The 21,651-nt window shown below is 39.4% G+C and overlaps 1 protein-coding gene across 1 annotated transcript in view; it reads left to right on the forward strand.

The window, feature by feature from the left end:
- The window catches only part of A1CF (APOBEC1 complementation factor), a 75,195-nt gene that overhangs the window by 32,510 nt on the left and 21,034 nt on the right, over positions 1–21,651 (forward strand). The window contains exons 3-5 of the mRNA XM_081105207.1: positions 12,167–12,301; positions 14,126–14,256; positions 17,136–17,374. Coding sequence (XP_080961333.1) covers positions 12,167–12,301; positions 14,126–14,256; positions 17,136–17,374 — 505 coding nt within the window. The remainder of the gene's footprint in view (positions 1–12,166; positions 12,302–14,125; positions 14,257–17,135; positions 17,375–21,651) is intronic.

Below are 21,651 nucleotides of genomic sequence, written 5' to 3' on the forward strand. Positions count from 1 at the left end.
TATTCTGACTGCTTCATGTATATTAATTCATTTAATCCTTAACACCAGGAGGTGACTACTACGTCATCATCAATTTCCAGATAAAGAAAACAAGGCCCAAGGAGGTTAGGTAACTTGTCCAAGGTTTAAAGGCTATAATTCCAGTGCTACTGGCCCACATTTCGGACCAGATTTACAAAACTAAGAGCTGCTATAATGTTTTCTTTAAAATTGCAATTTTAGAGGTGAGCCTGTTAGGGCATTCTAAAAATATTGTATTGAGCCTAAGTGTTGTCACATGATTCACTTTAAATAATACTTATTTGTTGGCAGAATGACTATTAGATCAGAAATTCTCCAATGTAGAAATCCAAAATTCTAAAACCTACTTATCTAGATCTAAGTCCTCTATTCAAGATGTAAATATGCACATAACTTTGGTTCAATCATTATTTTAAATAATTCTTTATTGTTCAAAGTATTACATATGTCCCCTTCCTCCCACCCCACCCCCCACCAATTAACCCCCTTCAGCGCCCCTCCCCCTCGCTTTAGGGTGCTGAAGGCCTGGTTCAATCCTTTTTAACAAACTGGAAAGTCTCTGCTGATTTTGGCTGCAAAGTATTGAAAACCACCCAAGACTTCAAATCAGAGACTGACAGAGACTGGTCTCTACCACACATCCAAATGATGTGGTCTTGAACATGTCCTTTAACCACTCCAGAGCTCAATTTCCTACCAGACTGCCTGGGCCATACCCCCAAGCCCTAAGCCATGATTTTGTGATTCTATCTGCTCAGTCTAATCATTAGTCAGCAAACTGTACTAACTGATTGGATGAGGAGACCAACAGGTATCGAAACACAGCCTCAACCTCTTTGTAATTTAGGAAACATCTTTTAGCCTTCTCTATATTTCATTCTTCCTACTCTGGTTTGGAGGAAAGATTAATATTATTATCAAAAAAGGGGGCAACATCAAGTTTACTTTTTTTAAAAAAAAAATATCTGTCCAAAAATGAAAACAAACGTCTTAAGGCAATTCAAGGAGCATACCCATAAAGTGATCTTTTCAAATTTTATGGTATTCACTAAGCTAGGGTTTGAAAGATTTACATTATAGTCTGATATTGAATGTTGAATACTTGCAAAACAAGAATTTAAAAAAAAATAGAGGGTGATTAATTTGTGCTCGCTTATCACTAGCAAGACAAATACAGCTGTCAAAAATAGAATTTTGCAGGTTACTTAATAACGTGAGCCGGTCTGATACAACAAATATACTTTGTAATATCATCTTTAAATAATTGGGTCATTGTGGACAATGATAGCTGAAAATTACTTCAGAGAGTAAAATAAACAATGCAATAAATATATAATATTTATTTCATAAATATTATTGATACAAATTGTGTGGCCCTGGCCAGTATGGCTCAGTCGGTTGGGGGTCATGCCCTGCACTGGAAGGTTGCCTGCTCGATTCCTGGTCAGGGCACATGGCAAAGTTGCAGACTTGATCCCCAGTAGGGGGCACGCAGGAGGCAGCCGATGGATGTTTCATTCTCACATTGACATTTCACTCTCTCTTCCTCTATAAAAAAAAGTCAGTAAAAACAAAATCTTAAAAGAAATGTGTGATGTTGACAAGTTAGCTTTCAACTTCATAGCTTGCCTTATGCCACATAGAAATATTTTGGAAGTAAGCGCGCTGCAGTGCTAACTTGTAAAAAGTCTTTGTGTCCAGGCAATGGGATTACGTGTAGTGCTCTCTTTCCCTACTTTTTAATTCTGACCTGTACTTCCCAGATTTGCTAAAACTAGTATATATTTCTTTGAGAGTCAAAGGAAAAAAAAATCACATTGTGATGATTCTTTCCTCACGAAGTCACCAATGATGTGGGTCAAACACTCTGTGACAGGTGATGCTCCTTCCATCTGAAAGCTTCTCATTAAAACTAGGCAAAGGGAAAGGGGGGTAAGCAGTAGGTGGAGGTGGGCAAAGGAGGGACACGGGGACGGAAAGGGGCTTTGCTTGGGGTGATGGGCGCACAAATACCCAGTGCAGATGATTGAGTTGCACAGTTGAAACTTGTATACTTTGGTGAACCAATCTCACCCCAATAAGTTCAATTAGAAAACTAGGCAAATGTTATATGTTTTATTGATTTTAGAGAGAGAGAGGAAGGGAGAGAGAGAGAAGTATTGATCAGTTGCCTCCAAATGCAACCTGAGGGGACCAAACTAAGTAATTTGGTCATAGGCCCAGACCAGAAATCAAACCGGTGACCTTTCAGTGCATGGGACAATGCTCAACCAGCTGAGCCACACCGGTCAAGGCACAAATAGATTGTTTATAGATATTCTAGAGGCCTGATGCAGAAATTCGTGCAAGGGCCTTGGCCCCGGCCCCCGCCTGCCGCTGCCGCGGCTGGGGGCCTCTGCCACCTCTGCCGTGGCCCCTGCCCACTGCAGCTTTGTTCGAAAGGAAGGACATCTGGAAGGATGACCTGTCTAATTAGCATATTAAGCTTTTATTATTATAGATTTTCAGAAAACTTTCTACACAGTGTGGGGTCAGTTTACATTAATTATAAATCTACTACTACTAAAGCTACATATATATGTTTAATAAACATCACCCTGAAATAGTCTGAATATATTTTTAAAGTAGACTCAGAATACTTATAATTTTAAATTATTTAAAATATGGTGTGTATTAGCACTGTTTTTCCAGGTACCCTATTGATAATCTATTTTCTAAAAAATGATTCAACACAATAAATTTTTGTCAGTATGATAGTACCAATGCTTTCTTTTAAAAAAAGATTGTTAAGCTTTAATTTTAGCTTTCAGATACATTAAATGCCATTAATTTATATTAGACTATAAATGTACTACATCAAATTTATAATAATTAGAGTTTTTAAAATACCAAATATGCATTATTTATTTTGAACTGCTTTTGCAACTTGTAGCTTTAAACTTTTTTAATTTATCTTTATTGTTGAAAGTATTACAGATGTCCCCTTTTCTTTTCCCATTGGCCCCCTCCATCTCACCCCTCATCCCTCCTCTCCCCCACCTTCACCACACTATTGTATGTGTCCATGGGTTATGCATACATGCATATAAATTATTTGGTTAATCTCTCCCCACCCACCCCCACCTTCTCGCTGAGATTCAACAGTCTGTTCCATGCTTCTATGTTTCTGGATCTATTTTGTTCATCAGTTTATTTTGTTCATTAGATTCCACATGCGTGAGATTATATGATACTTGTCTTTCTCTGACTGGCTTTATTTTGCTTAGCATAAAACTCTCCAGGTCCCTCTATGCTGCTATTGTTTTCTTAATCCAATGGTTGTCCTTGGTAAACTTAATCATTTTTTGTTTTTCTGTTTTGTTTCCTTAGTCCCTATTATTGAACACAATGCATTGTTACTAGGCCTTGACATGATGCATTTAAAATAGTAGCAATGAGGATGAATTTATCCAAAATTTAAAATGCATCAAATGCGCAATACAGATGTGGGTGCTACCTCTCTACTTAGAGGCTTAAACCTGACCATACTCTGACCTAAGATATGAGGATATATATTTAGACAAAAGGATGTTCATGATAGTGAAATTTATGATGTTTTAAAATGAAACATATTCTGAATGCCCAATAAAATATTACTAGTTACATAAAATCCTTATATTTTCAAATTATACAGCCATGTAAAACTGATTTCAAACAAAGACATGGAGAAATATCTAATTTTATGTTTACTTCAAAATCAGAATGTAAAATTTATATAAACTTCCAAGTAATATTTTAAGAAGTTATTCACACAGTAAAAAATATTGAAAAATAATAAAATGTAAATCTCTGATTTGGAATAAGTTTTTCTTGTTTCATATTCTTTTTTCCCCCAAATGTCTTTTTTTAAGATAATTTTTTAATTAAAAGTGCTGAAGAAATGACAACCATTATATATAAGAATGTTATTTTCCAAACTTCCTATAATGATGTGGATTATTTTTTAGAAGGAAAAATCTCCAAGTAAGAAAAATAAATTCTAAGGAGTATACATTTAAGAGAAGAATAAAATGGGAATTTTTAATAGATAACACTGTATTACTAAAGTTGGATAATAGGTACTGGGATCATTAGGCTATTCTTTCTCATTCTTTATATGTTTGAATATAGTTTATTTCCGAGTTAGAATAGCCCCATAGTTATACAATTCAAAAGAGACCTAAGCCAGAGGTCTGCAAACAATGACCCAAGATTTAAATGTGGCTACAGTTTGTTTTTGTAGTGACTGCGGGCTCTGAATGTTTTTCACATTTTTAAAGGGCTATTTTTTTGAAAGCCTAAAATGTCAACTAGCTGGCCTTTTACAGAAAAAGTTTGCTGACCACAGCCCTAACCCTTAATTTATTACTCTATGTTAGAAGCTAACCCACAGTTTTTAAAGAAAATTTCTTATTACTGCTTAACCAAAATGTTTGTAAAATGCACAACACCTTTGAGCAGTGAAGACAGTGTGTCTTAAGTTCAAAGATCCATTAAGACTCACAGCAGATAGAGAAAATAAGTGGGCTTCATCTTTCTCTTCCTTTTTGAATTGGCCATCAGCCTCGATTCCCTCAAACTAGGAACAAAATTCCTAGTCTTTAATTCCTACTCCTCAAATTTTGTTTTCTGTGCATGTTCCTTTAAATGGCATTTCAATGCAACCACATTATTTTATTCTAATGCGTTCAATTCCTCAGTGAAAATGTGCAAGCCATAGGTACAAAGGGTGGTGCTAGATCAACATAAATCTGATTAGGATACACCCCCCTCTTCTAAGGGTACCCCAAATTAAGTTAAATCCCCCATCTCTCTGGTTTGGTACTTTAGGAATTTTATGTAGGCATTTCCCAAATTGCAATATTTCCCCCTACAAGTAATGCAATAAAAACAAGTAACTTAGGAACCTCAGTGTTTACAATCAGCTTTATCTAGATTAGCTCAGGATGAAGCAGATGGAAAAACACTGTGGCACTGACATTCTTTTCCAACCACCACCCAAAAATCCTAGGGACAGAAATAGGAATTGGACTTCATGGTAAAATATAGCTCCTGGGTCCCATATTTTCTTCTACTGCCTGTTCTCACCACCTGCCCATGTCCCTGCTATCCCAGGACTTAGGTCATTCACCAAGTGCATGAATACCAATTCTTTAAATAGGTAGACTGAGCAGGAGAACAGAATGGGATGAGCACATCATCACAGGCACGTGTTTCCCTAAGCTTATCACCCCAGCCACCCACCGGCCAGCTTTGTTTTAAAGCTCTTAAGTAGCTTTGCTTCTATGAGCCGGAAATGCCACCGCCTGGTGTGGGAGACTCCACATGAAGGACAGGCCTGTGGATGCTTTTGTGGAGATGTGTGTGCCTGACATGGGATGGGAACGGCAGCATCCCAAGCAATAGAAATTCCTCCCAGAAGCTATTTTCCAACAGCCATGAACTTCTCCTCGAATAGCCTACATACCAGTAGACAGTTGGCTTTCTATGAGGTCTTCAAAGTAAAGTTCAAAATCTTTGCAAGCTATGCGGTTCCCCCAAAACTAGAAGCACGTGCGGTTTTCTACTTTATCCGCCTAAAAATCAGTGTGGACTTCATGACTCAAAAACAAAAAAAGCATGGACAGCTCTTCTGCACTTTAGACTTTGCTTGCAGGCAAGTTCGGGATTTTTTTTTTAAAGTGTTACCTCTTTGTTTAATATAGTGCAGAGCCAAAAATAAGTGACTCTTCATCTTCAGAACCTAAAAGCTTACCCCTGTGAGATGCAAAGACAGCTTTCTAACATAGACTAAGGAGGGGGAAAGTGACATCACGGAGCCATACAATTAAGAATGTGCAAGGACTTCAACTCGGATCTTTTTTAGCACTGTTGCAGAGGTGCCTGGAGAGAGCTGCGATGAGTTATACAATATTAAATCACTTTGAATTTCATACTGAGAAAAGTATTCCATTTTTAATTGTTTTGAATACTCAGATGAAGAAAGTCCGTGGCTGGAGGTATGCCTTAAATACCTCTCGAGGCCCTGCTAAGCTTTCCAACATAGAGAGCAGGACTGGGGCTCAGCTTTTAGTAGATAACAATGTCTAGCTAAAATTTAATCATGATTTCTATCCTTTGTAATTGCTTTTATTACTAACTTCTATTTGTGGAAAAGGATACTGATACTCTACTTACAAGAATGATATACATTTTCTTTTCTGCATACATTTCTTTAAGTAGTTAATGAAATAGGTGCTATTTGGATATGCAATGAAAGATACTTTGATTTTTTAAATCTCTATAATATTTTTTAAGGATCCTATTGACAAACTCACAAAACATAAAATAACCATTTTCCCACCTTTTAATATGGTGTCAAAGTCTGCCTCTTAACACCCTCACAAAACCTTGGCAATCACTGGCATCCATATTGCATATGCCTTGCAAATACTGTAGAAAAAAATACTAATAAGGTTGATGCCCACTTCCATAGTATATAAGTTAAATAAACTCTGCTTTCTAAAATATCCCCAGTCTAAAATAGATTTACCAACATTAAGTCAGTGATCTTAACAGAATATAAAGGTGAACAAACTAAATACAAAAGACAGATAATTATCTATTATAAATGAATATTCCCCATAGCCCTGTCTATTGTCCTCAGGCAAAAAAAAAAAATGTCATAAGCAGAACCAAGGTAAAACTCACATCTAAGACTCCTTTTGGAACATCTTATTTAAGGTCTTTTAGACTTGCCTTGAACCCTATCACATAATGAGATATATAGGTGTTATGCAGATGAAAAGTCACAAAATATTAATGTCTAATAAGGATTTTATTTACTCTTACAAACCAATAACTGGGAAAATACACTGTTAGTTCATGAACTGCAATAGATTAGAGTCCAGAGAGACATTCTCAGTGCATCAGCACCCACTGTGAGAACAGTCCCCATGAGTTTGCCTTAGAACTACTGTTCTGAGTATGGCCCTGGTGACTGGCATGCTTCTGAAGGCTAGAAATGCCACCTGGTCTGGGTATATCATCCAGCACATGAGAGAACAGGAGCAGAAATAAATTCATAGTCACTGGAAAATGGATAGAACACCTGAAAGCAGATTAGGAAGGGAAAATATCCAGTTTCTTCCCTCTGGGCAAGGGAAAAAACAACAACAAAGAACCAAAGAGAACCATAAAGATGATTACAGATTTAGAATATAAAATTCCCAAAGAACCATTAAAGGAATTGAAATTACTACTCATGGGGGAAAAAAGGCAACCAGACTGAATGAGGGTTCATTCATTAATGTCCTTCCAGTTTATGAATGAACTCACTTATGGTAGACAACAAACCATCTGGTCTTCATGTTGAACCCAAAAGTAGGTGTAACACACAACATACAGTATCATGAGGCTGGTAAGTGTGAAAGCCATCATGACTTTTGATCAGTATATATACCATAAAGTTTACGAGATCAAGAATCTTAAGAGCTTTGTTCTAGTGTTGTTTGTAATAAATTAAACCAGTGTGACTTCAGACAACTCACATAATTTCTCTGAACTCAGTTTCCTCAACTGTACAATGAACATATTGTGTTAAAATAAAAACAAGAGAAGCATATTGTCATGACTACAAGCATGGACTCAGGATTCAAAAAATTGTCTTTGTCATTTACTGCTTGTACAAATCTGGGCACATTATTTGCCTTGGAATCCTCATCTATAAATGCAAAGTAAATAGCATCATCCACATACCATCAACTAACCATACTGAGAAAATTAAGTAAGTTAATACGTGAAAAGCGCTTAGCACAGTGACCAGCTCAATTAGGGTTAGCTGTTGTTTTAGCAGGGTGTTGTTTGGGGTTTTGTTTGGTGGGGGGTGCGGTGGGGAGATTTTCTGCCATACTTAGTATTATGTGTAAGTAGTAGAAGCTAATTTTGGTTGATTAAGCAGAAAAGGGGTTTATTGAAAGGATACTGGTTCACAGAAACAATTGATTTCAAGAACCAGATTCAAAGATAAGCTTTTAGAAACGAACCCCAAATATCACAAATCTTGAATGATATGAAAATGCATCCACAACCACAGAATGCTCAAAACTACAGTTCGTGTCATTCCAATTTCTGCACCAGAACTCAGTTTTCCTTTATTCTAACTATGGCTGTCCCAGCTGCAAGGGGAACTAGAAAATCAACTGTCTGGCCTTTTAAAATCTTGTAGAAGGCTGTTCTGCCAAGATTCTCCAGATGTATAAAAAACAAAAAATCAGATGCCAGGTGGCCAAAATGAACTCAATCTGTTTGACTTTTACTCTAAGATTTATTGCTTGGAGTCATTTGTTAAAGGTTGTGTGATTTTATTCAAGGTCAAGAATAAGGTTTTCATAATCCTTTAAAGACTCCATGGTTCCATCAGGAAAGGCTTAAAATACCCTTGACATATAAACAGAGTTACTAGGCAGGCTTGGTATCCAATGTTGAAGTTAAAAAATCACTGGATTTATAGTTAGCATTAGGTCATCCGTGTTTAATTTCCATAGTTGAAGATTTTCACCTATACATACATGACTAGGGAGAGGGAACGGTTTCCACGTCTTCAGTTGGGAAAATAAAAATTCTCAAAATTGAATGAACATTCTTTCATGGAAAAAAAAAATCCTATATTCTCTCTCTGAACTATTAATACATCTGTGCTGCCAGGGGGGTGGGGCGGTGCATTCCACAAGGAGGACATCAGCCAGGAGGGGAAAGAGCAATTATAATTGGGCTTTATCTATTTTAAACTCAACTATAAAAAAAATAGTGCCTAAAATACCAGCAATCCAGCTCCCAACTGTCCTTTCTGAGCAAGGGACAGAAATACTGACCCCATGACCAATGCCCGGTGCCTGTCTCAAACGGGCCTGGATCTCCACCACTGGTGCATTACAAGCCCGGTGGGTGGTTCATAAAGCAGTAGCCGCCCCCCCCCCGCCCCCCCCCCGCCGCATCCCCTCAGTGCGTGAACCCTGCGGCATCTCTGAACAAGTCTGACCCTTTGGGATCCCAAAAATATTCTTGGGGAACTTAATTCAAGTGTTTATAGAAACCACAGAAAGGCAATTAAGAAGCTTTCCTGCCCAATCATTTTGGCTCATTAAGCAGATGAATTCTCATATACACATGATTCACACAAAATAGTTTGTTGACATCTGTAGCAATTAGAGCAAGAAAGAAAGTTGAAGGGAAAATTTACAAAGGTCATTGTGTTCACTGCCTATTTATTTTCGAACACACGAAGCTTGTCAAATCAGAAACTCTGGTATGTTACTATTGTGGGATGAAAATTTGGTTTCCTCAACCGGAAGAATAAGAATACTGTCACTTTCATTCTATGTTGTTTCCAATAATCCACTGAATAGTAGTATGTATCTAGACATTTGAGATAAACAAAAACGGTCTGAGGGATCACCATCAACCAACCACATGGTGAGAGTTGGCCTAAGGAGGCGGACCCTAGTTTGGAAACAGAAATACGTCTCTCTATAAGCAATAAGTGTGAGATTTTCCCTCCCCAAAAAAATTGTGTAATAAAACAATTGGAAATTGAAAAGGATTTTAAATGCAACAGAGAGGTTTCAAGTTAATGGCATGATGTGTGTTTTTTTTCATAAATAAATATTTAAAGGTATGGATCTGTTATAAGTGATTAGGTTTCCATATAACAAGGCAACAAAATGTAGCTGATGGACTTTGAAACCAACCTGCCCGATTTCAAATCCTGACTTCAGTTCCCAACTCAGCAAATAACTTAAATCTCTCTGGGCTTCTGTGTAAAATGGGGATAGTAACAGTCCAGAACCCATGATGGTGTTTGAGGATTAGAACAGTGTCTGGCTGGATAGGCATTTGTTAGAAGGTAAGTAAATAAAATATTTCATGTCTCCGAAAGTATGCAATTTATACTTTTCAGGGCATTCTTAGTTGACATATAACTCACTGGGTTCTTAACTTTTTAAAATAAAAATATGAAACATTTCATTTCTTTTATTTCTCAGTAATAACAAATATTTGCTACTGGATAATCCTGCAAGAATACAGGAAAGAAAAAAAATACAAGAACTCTTGAGGCAAATATTTAAATATTTAGTAAAATGAAAAACATCCAGTCATTTAAAGCAAAAAGTAATCAAAGCAAGGTAGCTCACCCATTTGATGTCTTTTTTTAAAATTTAGAGCAACGTAATATAAATTACTAGGATTAAAAAGGTGATCGCAACTACAGACATCATTGAAATACTGTGCTTGAAATTGCTTTGGTGCTAACACATAAAATAATTGAGAAAAGGATCAAGTTGGTATATATAAAGATTTATCAGTGAAGCTAGAAGCTGTTTTACTTTGTTTGAAACAACAATTATTGTACAAAACAATATTTCTGCTTTTTAAATTTTTTTTATTGATTTCAGACAGAAGAAGTGAGAGGAAGAGAGGGATAGAAACATCAATGATGAGAAAGAATCATTTTTCACCTACTTCCTGCACACCCCTACTAGAGATTGAGCCTGAAACTCAGGCATGTGCCCTGACCGGGAATCGAACTGTGTCTTCCTGGTTCATAGGTTGAACGCTCAACCACTCAGCCACACTGGCTTGGCTGTTGTTTTTAATCCTCACCCAAATATATTTTTATTGATTTTTATATAGAGAGGAAGGGGGGGTGAAGAGGTAGAGATGGGGGGAGGGAGGGAGAGAGAGGGGGCGAAGGGGGAGAGAGAGAGGAGAGAGAGAGAGAGAAAGACCTTACTCACCCCAACCAGGAATTGAACCAGCAACCTTTTGGTGTACAGGACAATGCTCCAACCAACTGAGCCACCCCTGGCCAAGGCGCACAACAATGTTTTTAAACAACCCACATATCTTTTTTAAATATGTATAAAAAGCATTTGGAAAGGTAGTGCAATTTTTTAACAGTAACTACATCTATGGATGGGTAGGGTAATGCATTTGGGAACTTTTCTTTTTACCTTATGCATTACTAAGTTTTTCCCAACATGTATCATTTTATAGTATAAAACATTTTAAAGTGTTATTTGTAGAAGTTAGTAATGCATATTGATGTCTGGTTCCTTATATTTTCCTTTCTTCAAAAATCACAAATGCACAAAGGCAAAGAGTTCTGCCTATGCCTAAGTGTAAAGTAAATTTACCGTTTTCCAGCGGATCAAGGGTGGTGGATTAGGCCTACACGTCACTTTGGGCCCCTGAGTTACTTTTAGGTCCTTAACCTTTAGAGAAATATCGCTGGCATTGCAGAGAAGCACCAATGCTATTCCTCCCCAAATAAGGACATCAAATTAACCAAGGATTTTTAGGACAAACGAAAAAATAGCAACTAATTCTATTTGGACAGAGAACAGCATTATTCCCCACAAAGAGATCCAACATTAGTAAACACCTCTCACCATTTTGTCAGCTTTGAAAATAGATTGAAGTCCCTCACCAGCTACCCCCCCAAATTAGCCAACCACTCCTTCCAACAGTAATCTGATAATGTTTCTATTCAGGGTCTTGTGTTGCCTTCCTTGGCATATGAAACAACCAAAATTCAAGGACGCAAGAAGAGAATTAATAACCAAGAAATATGTATCCCATGCCAAGTGCCGTACCATACATATCTGATGCATTCTCTCCTAGAATCAAAGGCTGATATTGTCCTCACTGTGCTTCTTAGAGTACTGAGGTTCTGAGAAGTCATCTGTCCAAGGCCCCTCAGCTAGTGAGTCACAGAACCAAGCAGTCCAGCTCCAGAGCACTTTACCACCACACCACACAGCCTCCACAGTGGATCCAAAGGATAGTCAGATCCTTTGATGATTAGGTGATTTTGAGTGTGACCAGAAAATAAGAACCCCTTATATGTACTCAGAAATTTATCAGTTTTCACATGCTCATCTCAAGCAAACCACTGAAGCATAGAGTGTGATATTAAAATCCATACAAAGAGACTTTTATGGTTTTTATCCTCTGACCAGTCCACCCTTATTTGTCAATGATAAGTGTGTTTCTTACTGTGAATAATTCTGAAAAAATAATTGAGAAGCTTGGACTAAAGATCTCTTGTTTTCTTCTGTCCCCCGTACAACCTCCCCTGGATTTGCAGGAAAATGGACAAAGAAAATATGGGGGCCCTCCACCTGGTTGGGATGCTGCCCCCCCAGAAAGGGGCTGTGAAATCTTTATTGGGAAACTTCCCCGAGACCTTTTTGAAGATGAACTTATACCATTATGTGAAAAAGTGAGTCCATATTTAAATTTGCTTATATTTCAAGGGAAATGTACTACTATCTTCACTTTGCTTTCATGCTCATATTTCCTGGTCAGTGATGATTTCTCCCAATTGCTATTCCTCAAGCAGACAAAACCTTCCTACCTGCTGGTGATGGTCTCAGCTCTTTATCCTTTTACTGACAGCTTGACATTCACTACTACTGACATCATCGCTGATGACTATCAAATCTATATTTCAAACCCCGATCTCCACTAGCATGCCATCTCACTGCAAACTCCATGTGTCTATCAATATAGACTAACACTACAACATCCTGTCTAAAAACAGACATTGTTTCAACTTGACATTTTAATATGTGTGCAACATTTTTACATAAAAATAATAGGGAGGTTTGTCATAGCTCAAAATTGTGTCTATTATGTATTGGTCCAGAATAAAAATTTTTTGACAAGTTTGAATTTCTTGTCCACCCTAATGTATCAATAAAATTAAGTAGTATATAATTATTAAGGTTCTCAAAGTAATTATGCAATTGTTAAGGGATAAACCTCCCCAGTTTTAATTCCAAATGATATTTTGTTACTAAACCCCAATGAAATGGAGAATACAAAATTAACAGTTATTTTCAATAATTTACCAAGTGGTGTTTAAACAACCACATTCCTAGAAAATTCAGTAAAATTAGTTTAGCTACTTATTTCCCTAAATGTCCAAACCAGCTGTGAGTGTGTGTGTGTGTGTGTGTGTGTGTGTGTGTGTGTGAGTGTGAGAGAGAGAGAGAGAGAGAGAGAGAGAGAGAGAGAGAGAGTAACTCAGCCTCAGAACCGTGTCTAATTTTATATATACAATCCCCCTTGGGCTGTGGCCAAATTATGGACTTAATCCTGTAGATCTTATACACTAAACCTGAAAGTGAGCAGCAAGAAACACCTGAAACAGGTGAAACATGTTGAACTCTTTCCCAATAAGCCCAAAAGAAATAGGTGTCCTTCATTGAATACCTTGGGGTGGGCAGGGACAGGTGAGACTGAAATGAGGGGTAACCAACCAGTGTGTCACAGCATATGCTTAATGATGCTTCTTCTCCCCACACATGCCCCTCATATCTATTTGGGCTCCCCTTCTTGCAGCAGCTGGCAAGCGTGAATTGCTGAGCCTGTATTTCTGGAGAACATTTGGAGTATCAAGTAGTATATTGGCAAAGCAGAGTGGCTGTAGCCAGAGATGTAGTGAGTACCCTCCTGGGTGGGGGTCCTGCATTTCCCTTCAGCCTACAGACTGTGAAATAACAGGGCTCCCCAGATTATTCTCTGAAACACATCATCTGTATTAATTTTGATGTCACGGTGGGGGGGAAAGTCAGCTAAGAAGATTCAGCAAGGGGCCAAATTAGTGTTCCTGTTTTTTCTTTTAAGTATCCATGGCAGAGTATTACCAAGTAAAGATCACACTAAGGAGACCTCAGAGGCCAATGAAGGGGGCAAGGATGAATCTATCAAGAAATTGTACTTCTGGTGACAAATGTGTTTTCAGATCCCTAAAACAGTGTCTAAATCCCCCGATAGTTGTGTGGTGAAAGGTCATTTGCTCTGTCAACAAATATATTCCGTTACCTCAGGCTGAAATGCCACTTGTACACTTTTTTAAAATTAACTTGCCTTTGCCCAAGAGTCAGGTAATGGATCCGAACCCCGCATGTGCAAACCATTCCACCTGGGATGCAAATGCCAAATATGGCAGTGACCGACTTCAGAAAGCATTGTGTGCACGTGTGTTCATTTGGAAGAACAAATGCATACATATGAATTTCTCTTTTTCTCTTATTTATAGATGGGTAAAATTTATGAAATGAGAATGATGATGGATTTTAATGGCAACAATAGAGGATATGCCTTTGTAACATTCTCAAATAAACAGGAGGCCAAGAATGCAATCAAGCAACTTAATAATTATGAAATCAGGTAAGCAGAACAGATACCCCAGAGCCAACCTCACCTGCTTCCACTCAGCCTTATTTCAATGGAACCTGCCAGAGAGAGAACCTTTCTTGTAGAGAATAACCTTTGATTTGCTCTGACCAGGGGAAAGATAAAGTTCTCATCTGGAACAGACCCACAGTTGTCTGAGCATCGTCCTCCCCCTCAAATATTCACAGAGAATCATCTAAATACCTGGCTCTGGAGACATGAAAATCGAGCCCTCAGCTTTTGAGAGATGGCTTTTCTTCTCCAAGCAATTCTAGGGAAGGTGCCTGACAAACCCCACGTTTAGAAATAGAACATGGAGCCCCTAGGCACCCCCTGCTGGTAACTGATAGCTGACCAGCCCCAAATTATCAAAAATAATAATTTCTAAAGATCTAGTCGTAAACCATTTTTTTAAAGTAAAGTTTAAAAAGAAAATGAAAGATTACTTTATCAACTCTTCGCTTCCACCCTACTCCCATAAACCATGTTCCTAGTCAGCCGTGGGCAAACTACTCCCGCGGGCCGGATTCGGCCCATTTGAAATGAATAAAACTAAAAAAAAAAAAAAAAAGACCGTACCCTTTTACGTAATGATGTTTACTTTGAATTTATATTAGTTCACACAAACACTCCATCCATGCTTTTGTTCCGGCCCTCCGGTCCAGTTTAAGAACCCATTGTGGCCCTCGAGTCAAAAAGTTTGCCCACCCCTGTGGAGCGACGGAGATGAACCCGTCACAGATCTGAGCCGTGGTCCTTGGTTCTTCAGAAAAGCAGAGAAGGCAACTAGGACAGTGGCCCAACCTGGCCAGGATGCCTGCCGCACATATAAGCCACTATTCCCAAGAACTCAGCATTCTCCCACTCACCTGGGTGGACCTTTTCGACCATGACAAACAAGCGGTTTCTGTTAAGGGAATTTGGGCCGTTTTTAATAATTTTGTGTTATTACAAAAGTCACACAGCCTGATTCGCAACACACGCACACACACACACACACCAACAAAAAAAATCCTACAAAGTAATAAAAGTTAAACCATTCCTCCATAACCCCATTGCCCAAAGATAATCACTATGTTGATTTTTTTATTGTCTTTTTGGGTTTTCTATAGTTTTAATAAAAATGGCCTTCTCACATATTTAATTTGTAGCCTTTTTTTTTTTAACCCAGCAGCATATCGTGAACTGCCTTTTTTAACCAATAAATATGCTTCTACATTAGTATGTTCAATGACTGTAGCGCATCCTATACTATGAATGCCCGTCTTCTGTTAACTAGTGCTTCTCAGCCAGCAGCATTATTGTCCACCCTAGGGGACATTTAGAAAATGAGGAGGCATTTTTTCAATGACCTAACGGGTAGCTACTGGCAGTTAGTGGGCAAGAACCAGGGTGACAACTATACTATGGTATACAATGGTATACAATGAAGAAATGTCCAGTCCCAAAGTCAGTAACATCTCAGGCAAGACACATTAAACCAGTAGTTCTCAACCTATGGGTCGCGACCCCTTTGGCAGTCGAACGACCCTTTCACAGGGGTCACCTAAGACCAACCTGCATATCAGATATTTACATTACGATTCATAACAGTAGCAACATTACAGTTATGAAGTAGCAACGAAAATAATTTTATGGTTGGGTCATAACATGAGGAACTGTATTTAAAGGGCCAGAAGGTTGAGAACCACTGCATTAAACTTTTCAGGTTATCTTAAATAACAACGACAAATATCCTTATACATAATACTTGGTGCTCATCTGTTTCCTAAGGTCCCTTTCAGAAGGGGCATTATTTGGTCAAAGGTTATGCACACTTGAGACTTTTGAGACATTTTGCCAAATGTTCCCCGGAAACATTTAATCAATCTGCCAAGGAAGGTGTACTTTGACTTGCTATTAAGCAACACGGTTCAGTGGGAGAAACAGGAATTGAACCGAGAACCCAGCAAGTCACTTAATTTCTTGGAGTCTCAAGTTCATCTGTGGAATGGAAAGAACACCTCCGCATACCTACAGGCTCAGTGGAGGCCAAGTAAGATAATATGTAAAAATCTTTTCAAGCATAAGTGACTATTTTTAATAGCAATCATGTCAGAATAGCTTCCCAATTTGGATTGAAAAGAAGAGAGACCAGAGGTTGCAAATTCAAATACCTTCAGGGCCAGGCAGAGACCTGAGCGATGTGGGCAGGTATAAAGGCCTCAGCAATGGGGATGTTTTAGGGAGGAGTGAGAATTGACAACTGGTGCATCCACATCTAATCGAAAGACAGCAGATGCTACTCAGCTTCAAATACCTTTTTTCCTTTAAAAATACAGAGCAAGTCTGGCCAGTGTGGGTCAGTGGTTGAACATCAACCCATGAACCAAGAGGTCACTGGTTCGATTGGTTGCAGGCTCCATCCCCAGTAGGGGGCATGCGGGAGGCAGCCAATTGATGTATCTCTCTCATCAATGATTCTCTCTCTATCCTCTCCTTTTCTCTCTAAAAATCAATTTAAAAAATAAAAGAGAGATCCAGGTTCCACAGCAGCCTTCCCAAGCCTTGTAACCTCATGTGGAATGAAGTGTACTTTAAATATATATGGAGAGAGAGGGAAGGAGAGAAGGAGAGAGGGAGAGAAGGAGGGGGAGGGGGAGGGAGGGAGGGAGGGAGGGGGAGGGAGAGAGAGAGAGAGAGAGAGAGAGAGAGAGAGAGAGAGAATGTTGACAGATTTTCCAGTTTCTCAAAAGCAGTCACAACTTCCCCAAAACAGTTTAACCACCGTAAAGACCAAACATCCCACGTCTGTAGGTCATATCAGGTGCAAGGCCATACTTTTTCAACTTCTGTTAATCACACATGGGTTCTCGCCATTCCTCCTTTTGCAGAAATGGGCGTCTCTTAGGGGTCTGTGCCAGCGTGGACAACTGCCGATTGTTTGTTGGGGGAATTCCCAAAACCAAAAAGAGAGAAGAAATCTTAGCAGAAATGAAGAAGGTAACCGAAGGCGTCGTGGACGTCATTGTCTACCCGAGTGCTGCAGATAAAACCAAGAACCGAGGCTTCGCCTTCGTGGAATACCAGAGTCACCGGGCAGCTGCCATGGCGCGGAGGAAACTCCTCCCAGGTTAGCAACCCCCTGCTCACACCCGAGTCTCCCCACTCCATCCTGCCTGCCTCGGCTGCTGTGCTCCTAGCAAAGGAAACAAGTGCCTGCTGTTGTTGTGTTGCTTATGTTATGTTTAACTCTCTATCCTTCTTATCTATCTCAAAATACATTAAGCCCCCTGAAGTTTTCGCAGAATGGGTTCTGATTCTATGCATGAAGTCTAATTTATACACATCGGAGAAATTTAGAACTCAGCTCCAGCCATCCCATCATGAATCCCGAAAGTAAAGAATTTTCTTAAAATTAAATATATCAATCAACAGTTATTTTTATAGAGATATTTTATCAGGTTTATTAGAAATCCATTACAATGTAGAAATAATAAATCTTCAAAGATACATTACCCCCATGACAATGAAGTGATATTCTTTTATGACTCCTAGTATCTAATAATTTCTGCATAACTTGGAGGAACAGACATAATAACTCTCTGTAGAAAGGGAGCTTTGTTAGGTGCTACAACCATAGGGTAAGTCCCATTTGGGCAATAACCATTGATTCCTAAATTTAAGATCTGCCTCGGTCAGATCAACTTAGAAAATAATTGTTGAAAGTCTTCATTCTAAAATATTTGCTCAGACTTACACAGAGTAAGATATTAAAATGAATTAATATTAAAATAAGAGGATTTCCATAACAACAGACTGGACAATCAGAATCAACTCTTCTCCTGAACATTATGGGAGAGCTTCCAGAACTGAAAACCAAATAACAACAGCAGAAGTTAGGTTGCCCCGGTACACATTCTTAAAGACAAAACAAACCAACAGCAGGATTAGCCCGCTAGAAGTTTCCAACATTGAAGATGGCTTCTGAGCATGGGGAAAATTTTTTTTAAAGAATATTTTCATAAAGGCAGCTGAAAGTGAAAAAATATGAGATGCACCCTCTCCCCCCAAAAATTGCCGAGTCTGTTAGAGAGGCGCATGTTTTTAATGTTGAAGTTTCCATTTACTTTTTGCTCACTACCCAGTGGTCGTGTCATCTGACTCAGAGCTGCATAGAATCACTAAAGCTCCTCATGGGGCAGACCTAACCGCTCAGTGACTGGGACTTAATATGTTGCTGTCCTCTTCAACTCCTCTCTTCTTCAAAACCAACAATTCTGCCACTGAAAAGTCCCCATTTCAATTCTGTTCTCAGGACACCATTATAATCTAGCACAGATATCCCCTCCCGCCTCCCCACTTAGATTATTTTTCCAACTTCTCCTAATTATTCTCCCATTTCTGCTCTCTCTCTGATGTACCTCCAACCTCTGCCTACTCCATCCTCAACATTACTATGAGATTAGCATTCCCAAAATATTGTACCATCCTTTCCACAAATTCTTGCAAACAGCAGAAATTCAATCTCTATCTGTTGATAGGTTAAAGTATTCAACCACCCCTTACGGCATATGAGATAAAGCAGTGATTCCCAAAGTGGGCGCTACCGCCCCCTGGTGGGCGCTGCAGCGATCCAGGGGGGCGGTGATGGCCACAGGTGCATTTGTTTTAACTTTTTTTGTATTACCTTTCTATTCTGAGTTCAATAAATAGTTTCATAATTTCAAACTTCAATGTTTCTAATTTACACCTTTCTTTACTATATTTTACGAAAAAGGTAGAAACATTAATACATATATCCTTCTGTTTAATTGCTATTAAAATTTAAAAAAATTAATTTCCAGGGGGCACTGAGTAATATTTTTTCTGGAAAGGGGGCGGTAGGCCAAATAAGTTTGGGAACCACTGAGATAAAGAGCACAGTAAACTCTCAGCCTGCCATTCAAGGCCTGCCAGCCATGACCCTAGTCCTTTACAACCGTATTTTCTACCTTCTACTTCCCAATAAAAACTCTTTCCTGGCAGGACAAACCCCTCAATGTCCTAGACAACACCATGCTCATCTTTGTCTCCTGGGCTCCTAAGGAGATCCCCTTCCCCTCTGCTGACTGATGATGCTCAAAGCCCCAGCTCAGCTGCTGCTCCCTTGAGAAACCGGCCGCCATGCTTCCAGCCCACATGGGTCACTCTCTCTCTTGATTCTCTGTAAAAGGAGATGTGTGCGATGGTTCTGGGGCTGGAGGAGGATGACAATGAAAGAGAGTCCAGAAAGGAGGAAAGTTTTCAGGGGCCAGACAGCCAGTGCTCCTAGAACAGTGGTTCTCAACCTCCCTAATGCCGCGACCCTTAATACAGTTCCTCATGTTGTGATGACCCCCAACCATAACATTATTTTCATTGCTGCTTCATAACTGTAATTTGGCTACTGTTAGGAATCATCATGTAAATATCTGATATGCAGGATGTATTGTCATTGTTACAAATTGAACATAATTAAAGCATAGTGATTAATCACAAAAACAATATGTAATTATATATGTGTTTTCTGATGGTCTTTGGCGACCCCTGTGAAAGGGTCGTTCGACCCCCCCAAAGGGTTCGCGACCCACAGGTTGAGAACCGCTGTTCTAGAGACTCGGAACTTCTTGTTAGCTTCCCCCCCTCTTAAAAAAAAATACAGCACATGGACCCCCAGAAAGAGCGCGGGTCTTTACCTGAGTGGAGCTGACGAAGCTGGGCAGGGCTGAGCAGCTGGGCTTCAGAAATTCCCAAGCACTTTGTGCTGCGTCCACTCGAGGTCTTTTACCTCTGGGTTCTCAGTCCGGACCCAGGAAGATGAACGCTCGCTCCTTCACTCTCCCCACCCACTGCCGATCTTTATCACGATCAAGGCAGCACCCTCGCCCTCAGTCCTTTAAATTGGCCTCAGCTGAGTGGAGTTTCATTCAGCTGGAGTTTAGGCAGCCTGCCTCATCAGCAGGTCAACGAGATGGAGCACAGTGGTGAATCGCCAGTCTCAGCAAACAGACTCATTTCTACTGAGGCCTGAGAGCAAAATCTATTATCATTTGGAGATTCTACCTATTACCCTCTGTAGATTCAACAACAACAAAGGATTTCTGGACAGCCTGGTTTTAAAGAATAAAGAGCTCCTTAAGAAACATGATAGGCACAGCCCACGGAAGCTATTCCTTCTTAGTTGACCCAGACACGGAGACAAAGAAAACCATCTAAAGCAGTGGTTCTCAACCTTGACTGCACATTAGAATCACCTGGGAATCTTTTTAAAATCCTGATTTCTGGGCCTCATTCTTCAGAAGTTTTGTTTCTTTGTTACTAATGTTGTGGCCCCACCCCATAACAAAGAAACAGAATTTCCAGAGGATGAGGCCCAGAAATCAGGATTTTAAAAAGATTCCCAGGTGATTCTAATGTGCAGCCAAGGTTGAGAACCACTGATCTAGGGACTATTCAGTATGGAAACATTTATTAAACATCAATAACATACCTCCTAAATGACATGGGAGCCCTAGCCAGGTGGCTCAGTTGGTTGAAGCATCATCCTGTACACCAAAAGACTGTGGGTTCGATTCCTAGTCTGGGCACATACGTAGGTTGGGGGTTCTATCCCTGGTTGGACACATACAGGAGGCAACCAATCAATGTTTCCTTTTCCATCTAATTATCTCTCTCTACCTCCCCCCCCCCTCTCTAAAATCAACAAAAAAATTGTCCTGGAGTTGGATGGAGGGGCAAAGAGGGAAAAATGGGGTATACCTATAATATTCTCAACAATAAAATAAATGTTTTTAAAAAATCAAACAAGACCTCCAAATTTCCAGGAGGTGCCAGTAAGTTTTCTATCAAATTGCTTCAGTGTAAGATGAAGCCTACAAACATCAGCTATCATACCCCAGAGCGAGGCCCTCTGATGCCATCCCACCTACATTAACCACGTGGAAGGGCTTTCTCAGGTGAGGCCTGTCTCATTGACCTCACCACCGTCTCACCTTCACTTTTGAGTCTTGAAATTGGAAACAGTTCAAGATGGAATAGCCCCATCTCCTCTGATGAAGCTCAGATTATGGGAGGCCGATGGGGTGGAAGAATACTGTATTTTAAATGAAGATTTTAATTTAGCAGATAGTAGCAAGTACAGTTGAGGAAATTGGTGCTTAGAAAGATTATGTTTCATAGCCCGGATCACTGATCTGATATTTGAACTTATCTGATTTCAAAGCCTATGCTACCAGATTACTCTCCAGCACTGACTTCCCAGGGATGTTCATGGAAATCACTGCTTCCCATACCACCTCTCCCTTCTGTCCTTTGCAAATCTTCAGGCTCATGGATGACTTAACCATGGTACCAGGCTGGGAAGGCAAAAGCCAGTGTACAGAACAGTGG

Source organism: Myotis nattereri (assembly GCF_964212035.1).
Source record: "Myotis nattereri genome assembly, chromosome: 13".
Taxonomy (NCBI): Eukaryota; Metazoa; Chordata; class Mammalia; order Chiroptera; family Vespertilionidae; genus Myotis; species Myotis nattereri.